At 37.9% G+C, this 9,714-nt stretch overlaps 1 protein-coding gene across 1 annotated transcript; it reads right to left on the reverse strand.

The window, feature by feature from the left end:
- Positions 1-227: 227 nt before the first annotated feature.
- On the reverse strand, positions 228-4,423 carry LOC147865593 (cytochrome P450 709B1-like). The gene is made up of 5 exons (XM_087318442.1): positions 4,084-4,423; positions 2,458-2,687; positions 1,765-2,015; positions 976-1,354; positions 228-861 (listed from the first exon to the last, which is right to left on the reverse strand). The coding sequence occupies exons 1-5, from the start codon at positions 4,397-4,399 to the stop codon at positions 424-426; spliced, it is 1,614 nt and encodes a 537-aa protein (XP_087174568.1). The 5' UTR covers positions 4,400-4,423; the 3' UTR covers positions 228-423.
- Between the last annotated feature and the right edge of the window lie 5,291 nt (positions 4,424-9,714).

The raw sequence follows: 9,714 nt of genomic DNA on the forward strand, positions 1-9,714 counted from the left end.
ATTCGATGGTCATTAAACAACAATATTGCATAATCATGCTTAGCCTAATACTCATCAGAATTTTCAAATGCTAGATCATAACCATGATAGACAACACTAATACCTTACAAATTTGTCGAATCCGTAGTATTAGTGGTGACTCCCATAACTTGAACAAATATTTTTTCTAAAAAGAATGATAGGCTCAGGACAATTATGAATGCGTAAACCAAGATACACAGCACAAATAAGTAGCAATGCATCATATCCATGCCAAACCGTTACTGTCATCATATATCCTTAGCTAGCTCCTGTAAATCAGGAGTGAATTGCAATTATACACATACATACTCTTTTTCAGAAGACCAACATGAATGCCCTCTTATTTTAGTTCCATATTCATTCCTGCACATTATTTATTATGGAAGTCAACCATTTAGACTATCATATTGGTTCAATGATTACTTGAACTCCATGCTTTGGTCGCAGAGTAATGGTATTCAGAGGAGCATGTTTGTAGTTTGGTGAAATATGAAAACGAAAATGCTTAAGGATAAGAGCAAGGATGACCTTGGCTTCTATCATGGCATAATGTTGGCCAATACAATTGCGTGGTCCAATCCCAAATGGTATGAAACCATATGGATGTTTGCAAGCATTCACAACCCCATTGGAGAATCGTTCTGGTTTAAATTCATCAGCATCATCTCCCCATATGTCCTTCCTCCTATGGATGTATAAACACTCTATCACAAATGCAGTGTTCGGGGGCAAAGTCCGAGATCCTAGTTTAAAATCTTTTTCAGTCGGGATCATTATCCGACGTCCGAGCTCCGGCACTGGAGGATACAGCCTTAATGTCTCATTAAGCACCATGCTCACCTGCAATACCAACTAGGTCATTTCTTGTTTTGAAACAATCCACACAAATTTCTTAATACAAAATCTTTTTTAAATAAAATCTGTAAAAGGGTATAGAAAGGGGAAATGTTTTACGATTTTCAATCTACTCAAACTGTTGGGCTCTAGGTCTTCCCTATCACCACAGATTTCCAAAACTTCTTTTCTAGCTTTATCTTGCCATTCTTGGTTCAGTGATAGCAGCACCATAGTCCATGCAAGCAGACCCGCTACTGTTTCATGACCGGCAAAGAAGAAAGTCTTGCATTCGTCTATAACATGCTGGGTGGTCAATTTTGGACCCTTAGTATTGTCTTTTGTTTCCTCTTCCAGTATCAATCCTAGCAAATCCGATCCATAAACACCACCCTCGCTCTGTATTCTTTTGCGCCGTGACTCTACAAGCTCATGGAGTTTAAGATTTATCTTCGTCTCAAGGTTCACACATTTACGGTTACTCTTTGTTGGCAAATATCTGAGAAGAACATCACAACAAACTCTCAACAACACATGGTATAGACACACGTAGATCATTAATTCTGATGTGAGATCATCTGAAGGTGTGTTGGAATTCTAAATTCCCTTTATTTTCAAAATAGTTTCAGTAATGGATGTTGGACTCAGTAGATAATTCTATCATGTGAGTAAGATGAAAAGCTATTTTTTAGTACTTGTTCATATACACCTTTTATGTAACAAACAATGCCGTATAAACTGGTTCAAAACAAAAATATTAGTTATAGTAAAGCTTAACCTATTGGAAATTAACATACAAGGGTATCTTAAACAAGGTTTTGTATTAACATGATATTGAGTGTTTACATACAGTAAATTGCCTCCTTCCAATAGACACTTGTGAAAGCAGTAGTTGTGCTTTTTACATACCTGTATCCTGGGATTATTGTGTTCTGAACACGAAGTCGAGCAAGCAACTGAAGAAGTTCAACTTGCATTTCAAACACGTCTCTCCCTTCGAGATAGCTAGAGCCAAACAATGACCGCACAAGGGTGACAGCAGTAACATCCTTAATGGGCTTTGCAACTTCTATCTCCAGTGGGCCACTTTGTTCTAACACCTGTTTCTTCCAGTCTTCAACCATTTCCATTGTACTTGCCGTCATGTGAACGACCATTTCCTATCATACAAAGTGCCAAAAGTCGAGATTAACAACCTTACACAAGACCATGTACAGTAAATCATTTTTCATATTTGAAATGCGTCATGAAATTAAGAGCAAAACCTTTCATTTCGATCCTTCTCAGAATAATCAATTTCAGTCTTCATCACTTGTGATTAGTAAAACACCATTGTATTCCACCTTTAGCCATGTTTGTCTACAATATGGGCCCTTTTTTATATGGTCTTCACTGTATTATATTCATATGCATGGCCACACTTATCTGATCCAAAGCAAATTTGCTTATATATTCAGTTTCTGGTAATAATATCAAACCTTAAACTCTTCATCACTCTTCTGTCCAAAATCTAAGACATGACTAAGCCATTCTTCCTATCCTGTGAACAAGTGTGTAGAAGTTACATAAACATTCTTTAACCATGTGTATACAGTTGTCTACCTTGATTTTCTCTGCGAAGAAGGCCGGCCTCATGATGTTGCGGTGGTGTTCCCACTCTTCTCCATCAATAAGGAGGAGTCCATTTCCCAACAAGCGAAAGAATGACTTAATGGTAACATTCATTCTCTTAAAATGCTTCACGTCAGCCATCAAGGCACATTTGGCATCTTCTGGTTTGGTTATTGCCACTATGGCTTGGCTGCCCCACCAATAAACAAAAGGGGCGTCATCTGCATTAACAGTGAGATGAAGAAATCACTCAAAATAGCATATCATGATTAGAGAGAATTAATTCACCAAAACAAATGGATCGAATACAAGCCAAACATCAAGGGGAAGGAATCGCCACAAAATCGTAATTTGTGAGAAAAAAGCAAATATTAATGAGAAGGAATCACAACAGAAAGCTACCATGATCGAGAAGGATGGATTAGACTGATTGCGTATCCAATTGTTTACCAAGAACAAAGGGATTAAGCTTCCATAGACTTCACTTGATTGTGTTGTGGTTTCTTGTTTTGTTCTCAATATTCATGGAAGTTTGTTTGTTTGTTTCTTTGCTTTGGGATTACAGTAGTATAATCAAAAGGTAGCTGCTATCTTTGTCAACATGTTTGGTGGGCTTTTTAGCTCAGATTCTTTACCTCTGTAAACATTTATAGCTGGGAAGAGGGATTTTTGGCTTGGATTAAAACCATACCACCACTGTTAACACATTTATAGCTCAGAAGGAGGTTGGTGGGGTTTAGCCCTCCAAATAAAACAGATGTGTTGTCTTACAACAGAAAACAATCACGATTGAGAAGAAATCACCACAGAAGCACCAGGTGTGAGGAGTCAACATAGAAGCATGAAGGAACCACTACAAAAGGCAATCATGAGTGGGAAGCAGCCACCACAAAAGCAATGGTGAGTAAGAAATCACTATCACAATAGCAATCATGAGTGGGAAGACACAACTGCAAAAGCACCTACCATAGGTATGAAATAACAATGAAAAGCAACCGTCATAAAGAAGAAACTAATCACAAACGCATAAAAAATGCATCATTCGGATCAAGCCATTGGGAAAATACTAAAAAACCATTTAGTGAGAGAAAAAGAGAAAAAAAAAATTGAAAAACATCACGGAAACATCAGATACGCCAAAAAAGAATGAGCATCAGATAGGGAGAGAAAGAGATTCAAGTATAAAGATGTATAGTAAGAATGAGAAAAATCATCGTCAACGTTATAAGAGAGAAAAAGGCATCATTAGCACCATCATTAAAGAGAAAAATAGAAATACGAGGGTAAAAATGAGAAACGAATGGTGCCATATTGTCCATAAGCATGCCGCACTATCATCCTTCATCATCCATAACGCATGGTGCATCATTATTGGTCATCGTCCGTAAGCATAAGCATGGTGAACTGTCGGTGTCATTATCCTTATCATGCATCACCCATAACTATGGTTCATCATCGTGCATCACCCATAAGTATAGTGCATCATCAGCAACATCCTTATTAGACATGTTCGTCGTGAATTGCATCCATGCATGATGCACAATCCACAATGCCTCATCCATCAATCCATTCTGGCAGACCAAGAAACAGGTACATTGTACTATAGTATGTACCTACCTTGATGATGATACGTGGATATGTGCTTGTTGATGAAAGGGAAAAGGCGATCGAAGAGGAGGTGATGATGAGAAGGCGAGGGCATGGGAGAGCTTTGTGCTTCTGCATCCATCCTCTTCAACTCTACGAAGTTACCAGTGACAGGAGGATATGGAAGGACATGGAACCCCTGCTCAACAAGGGCTTTGTAAGCAGACCAGGGGCGAATGAAGTAGGATTGAATCAATGAGAACACGAAGCGCAATCCGAAGATGGCAAGCAAAGACATGGAAATCGCCAGAAAGCTAAAGGAGGAGTCGATGGTGTACGGAGCCATTTGAGTAGTCTTCCTCTTTTGTCTGTCTTTCAGAATATGTGTGTGTGTGTGTATGGAAGAACCGATTAATTCCCCTCTATCCTTCCATCTTCTTCTTCTTCTTCTTCTTCTTCTTCGTCATCTGCACCTCCCCTGTTCTTTCTTCTTTCTGTCTTTCATTCGTTTGATCTTATCACTGTTCTTTAGTCCTTACAATCAGGAAAAAAGGATAAAAAAAGCCCAAATGGAATTGTCATCTTCTAAGAAACACCTAGGCTTTACTTTCCTGGTTCAAAAGTAACGATGGGGAACGGCTCGGTTTGGAACCGAACCGAACCGAACCGAACCGCGAAACCGCGGCATAACGGTTTAAACCATAGAACGTAATATATCGTGTTCGTGCAAGCATTCAAACGTTTGGAAACGAACACGTTTGAAATGGGAAAAATACATGCTCCTTTTTTTTCATTTATTGTCATTACAGTTCTGCTCACAATTCATGCTACTGTTGTCTATGTCTTTGGGTTCGATTCCCAAATTCTCATATCTTTCTCTCTCTCTCTCTCTCATTAGTACCATGTCATAGCAATATATTTATGTTAGTGTTATAATAATTTTTTTCTTTTGTTTTTTTATTATTAGAACTAAGCACAACCTAGTGTAGTGGTAAGTTGTTGTGCTATTATTACTTGTGTCTTGGGTTCAATTCATAACTTTCTCATATCCTCTTGTTAGTGTCATGGCAAAATTTTATGTTAATGTCACGCTCCTTTTTCTTCTTTTTCTTTCTTTCTTTGTTATTAGAAATTAGCTCACCCGAGTGGTAAGTTGTCATGCTACTACTGCCTATGTCATGGGAAAATTTTATGTTAGTGTCATGTTCCTTTTTCTTGCTTTCTTTGTTATTAGAAATTGTCACCCTAGTGGTAAGTTGTTATGCTACTAGCCTATGTCATGTTTTCTTCATATTCTTGAATATACGTTTTATGAGTTTTTGATCGTTTCTTTTTTTCTTTCTTTGTTATTAGAAATTAGGTCACCCTAGTGGTAAGTTGTTATGCTACTACTGCCTATGTCATGTTTTCTTCATATTCTCGAATATACGTTTTATGAGTTTTTGAACGTTTGATTATAATTTATAATGACATATTTTGATTCAATCTCTATAGTTCATACTCATTTTTTTGTAAAGTTTTAAAGTGACGATGATAGAGATGTCTTGATGCTTATGTTGGTGGTTCACAATGGATTAGAGTCCACTTACTGGGATTGAGAGTGAATCAATATATAATATAGACCCTAGTCAATCCAATCCAACTTTGAGATGATTTACCATACACGATTGATTTGAATCATTCTCGAATGCGAATGCACGTATGGTTCATTCTATGGTTTTAACGTTTCAGTTCAGGTTCAGTTCCAGTTCGGTTTCAACAATTAGAAACCGTGGTTTAATGGTTTTTTTTTTAAATTTAAAACAAAAAATTTTAAATTATTTTTAAACGATCTTTTCATTTTCATGCCTTATTCTCACATTTTAGGAAAATCTTTAAAATTTTGAAATTTTAAAATTTAGAATTTGACCTAAGCTAAAAACTGAAACCGTGGTTTTACGGGTTTAATGGCTTAACGGTTTAAATTTTTTTAATGGTTTAGTTTAACGGTTTTGTGGTTCAGTTCAGGTTTCTAAAAAATTTAACGGTTCGGTTTTGACCCTCTCGAACCGAACCGTTGCCGATTGTTATTCAAAAGTCGCCCAAGGTCCTGATTCAATCAATTTCACTCTAATTTTAAATCTCTTTCTCTCCTCTTCCTTACCAAATGCACTAAGGTTTGTCATTGGACATCTTACAATATCATCTCGCCAACTTGAGATCGAGAATGTTCATACAAATGGAGTCCTTGAAACGGAAAGGATGTTAAGAATTAGGTGATTAACTACATGTTAATTAGTACCTAATTATGTGATTAAGTTAAGCGGAAGATTAAGTGATATGTGTGTGTATGTGTGTGAGAGGAAGAGAGAGAGAAGTACACTTATGATCAACACAAGATGGGGGATGATTAACTCTATATTAAATTAGCATCATCAAAATCCAAAAATACTTACAATGAGGTATATATGTATACAACTCATGTGCAACGGTGCACATGTGTGAGTAGAACATAGGTACAAGGATGTAAGTCCTATATTCAATATACTTGGTAGTGGAGGATCTTGAATGTATCCCCACTTACGTACAAGTACAAAATCCTATTTAAGGGTTTATAGACTCCTAACTAGATTCTATCTAGGTAAGTACGAAGTTACATGGTTGACTAAATAACTAAACTAAGTTGAGCTTGATCTCTCAACAAAGGATATATAGATTATGTCACATACAGATAGAACGAGTATCACTTTAAATGCACGCGTCCAACTTACGTCGAGATAAGGGCAAAATACCAAGTCATACGCGGACCCTCTCCAAACTATTAGATACTCTAGATATAAAGAAACTAGGTAGATATATAACTTAGAGCTAAAACAACATAGAGAGAATAACTACAAATTTGTTAACAATAACCTTTCTAATATTCACCAACATGTAACCAATGAAAAAAAATTCAGGGACATGAATGTGGGACACACCTGCACCACTCGACCTCTCCCTTGCAGAAGCGGAAAACCAAAGACCAATTGAACGCCCTTGGATGTCGCACCTCAAAGCAACTCGTGGTGTAGAAGCAATTAAGAAGATAAGGGAACGTGAGTTACATTGCCTGGTACATTTTACATTGGGACCGCGGGCCACACCCACATCGAAACCCTTTGACCTCTCACTCCTTTTCAAGAGACTTGGATGGAAATGAAACTAGGCCTAGCACAAAGTATTTCCTTTATAGAATATGTTACACCATAACATTTTTTGTACAACAACGTTACCGCATATACTAGGCTTGTTTGTGATCATTTTTCACCATGCCATAAAAATGTAGTCTTCTATCTGTACTATTTTAGACATTGGCACAACTCAACCTACGCATAAATAGAAGTCGCACCTTACTAGTTCGCAACCTATAAATTGTCCCCCCCCAAACATTACTAATGTCCTTGAGCGAAACTTTCTCCATGAAACAACACCACCCTTTCCCCAAAGCTTTAAGTGGACATGTGTAATAAATATCATTTTCCACATGGGATGTGATTCAATATCACCACATCACAAAGTAGTTTTAGCTTAATTAGTTGACATAAAAGAAGTGGAAGTCCATCGGCAAACAATGTTACTCGCTTGCGAGGAGAATCCCTTGCAAAAATTTATCATTTTTTCTGTTTTTAAATGTCACAAAATCGTTAGGATTATACTTAACTTGGCAAATTCAAAATCTTGATGATCACATTAAGTTCAACATGAACTTAATACAATGATATTCCCTCAAGCCATAGGCAATGCACATGTAGAGGAACTCTAAAACATGCTTCCAATGAATCATCATGTTGTTACATATCAATTAATACACATGTTTGGCACCAACTTTGGATTGCTAATTCCCATACATTGGCCAAAAGCCCACAAACTTCCACATGAATAATAGTGCTTACGTAGTGGGCAAATTTGGTATTAGTGTATCCCCCACAACTGGAATGAATCTATATTAGTCACTACCCAAATGGTACTAATCCATTTATAAAAGTATATTGAGATGAAATCATGAGAAACATGGGTTGCCTCTCTACACAAATATCTGCTTTCATTTATGTCCCTTCATGCTAGCACACACTTCAACCTAATGGTCTAAATTGGCCAAAAACATCTAGGGTTTCACACTCCAATGCTTTTGTGAAAGTTAAAGTTGTTCCAAAAGAACTTTGAATTTCTTTTTTCCTCTTATCTAAAGCATATAACAATTATAAAAGAAAAAATATGAAATTCTGGGAGAATAGACTATGTTCTTTTGGTATTAAGTGACCCCAACATGTAAATAGCTTCATCTACTCTTCCAATACTCTTTTATCAAGTTAGGTAAACACTAGAGAAGCTCAAGTGGGACATCATAATGATTATGGGGATGATGATTAATGGGAGAGAGAACAAGGTGTTAGACATGTTATAATTTGACTAAGTGACTATTGAGACCATGTTACAAGCTAGGTGGTCTTCAAATTGGTTGAACCTCATATGGAGGAGTGTATCTCCATAAAAGTCCTTAATTGTATTTAGTAGATAATGGATCCTCATAGAATACTATATGAGCAAGTATTGTTGTTAGTATTATTATCAATCAAGCCTCATATCAAGGAGCTCAACTCTATAAAAGTCCCTTATTGATATCAATGTGGGTCTTTGAATGAGACATTAATGTTGGTAATATGATGTGCATCAATGCTAACTTAATATTAGGGATCGGCAACGGTTCGGTTTAGGCTTAGCCGATTTGGCCTGATCCAAGCCAAACCGGCTAAGCCTAAACCGTTTACAGGATCTCAAACCTGAGCTGAGCCGAGCCGAGCTGGTTCACAAACCGGTTTAGGCTAAACCGGCTTGTGAACCGGCTTGGTAAACGGCTTGTAAACCGGTTTAGAAACCTCCCTACCTCCCTCTCTCTCTCAGATGATCCCTCCCACTCTCTCTCACGTGTGGTCTCGACTCTCTCTCCCTCTCCCTCTCTCTCCCCTCTATGTAGTTCCTCTCTCTCTCTCTCTCTCTCTCTCTCCCCTCTGTGTAGTCTCTCTCTCTCTCTCTCCTTATATGTTGTCTCCCTCCCTCTCTCTCTCTCTCCTCGTTTGTGTAGTCTCTCTCTCTCTCTCTCTCCTTATATGTTGTCTCCCTCCCTCTCTCTCTCTCTCTCTCTCTCTCTCCTTATATGTTGTCTCCCTCCCTCTCTCTCTCTCTCCTCGTTTGTGTAGTCTCTCTCTCTCTCTCTCCTTATATGTTGTCTCCCTCCCTCTGTCTCTCTCTCCTCGTCTATGTAGTTCTCCCTCCCTTACTCTCTCTCTCTCTTTCCCCTTGTCTGTTGTCTCTCTCCCCCTCTCTAAAGTTTATAAATGGCTTAAACGGTTTATCCGGCTTGAGCCGGTTTGGCGAGGCTCAAGCCAAGCCGAGCCGAGCTCAAACCGTTAAGGCAAGTTCAAGCCTAAACCGAACCGAGCCGAGCCGCTAAGCCAAACGGTTTAGGCTTGAGCCGAGCCGTTGCCGATCCCTACTTAATATGATGGTAAATATAAGGTTTCGTAAAAACCAAGTGCTATTATATTATCTAGTTTAAAGGCACATAAACTACATGCATTATATTTGAGTTTTTAGTCAAGAAAAAAGTCTCTTGCTAATAGTTGTAGTTGACTTCCAAAAAAA

This window comes from Azolla caroliniana, unplaced genomic scaffold (assembly GCF_043228905.1).
Source record: "Azolla caroliniana isolate FFs.n. ecotype wild unplaced genomic scaffold, voAzoCaro1.0.p SCAF_4, whole genome shotgun sequence".
NCBI classification, from domain to species: Eukaryota; Viridiplantae; Streptophyta; class Polypodiopsida; order Salviniales; family Salviniaceae; genus Azolla; species Azolla caroliniana.

Excerpts from the sequence above, each read along its gene's own strand:
- LOC147865593 (XM_087318442.1), bottom strand. The coding sequence starts at position 4,399 with ATGGCTCCGTACACCATCGACTCCTCCTTTAGCTTTCTGGCGATTTCC. Across the intron at positions 2,016-2,457 it reads TCTTCGCAGAGAAAATCAAG|GAAATGGTCGTTCACATGAC; the intron begins GTAGACAACTGT and ends TTTGTATGATAG. Across the intron at positions 862-975 it reads GTTTGAGTAGATTGAAAATC|GTGAGCATGGTGCTTAATGA; the intron begins GTAAAACATTTC and ends TTGGTATTGCAG.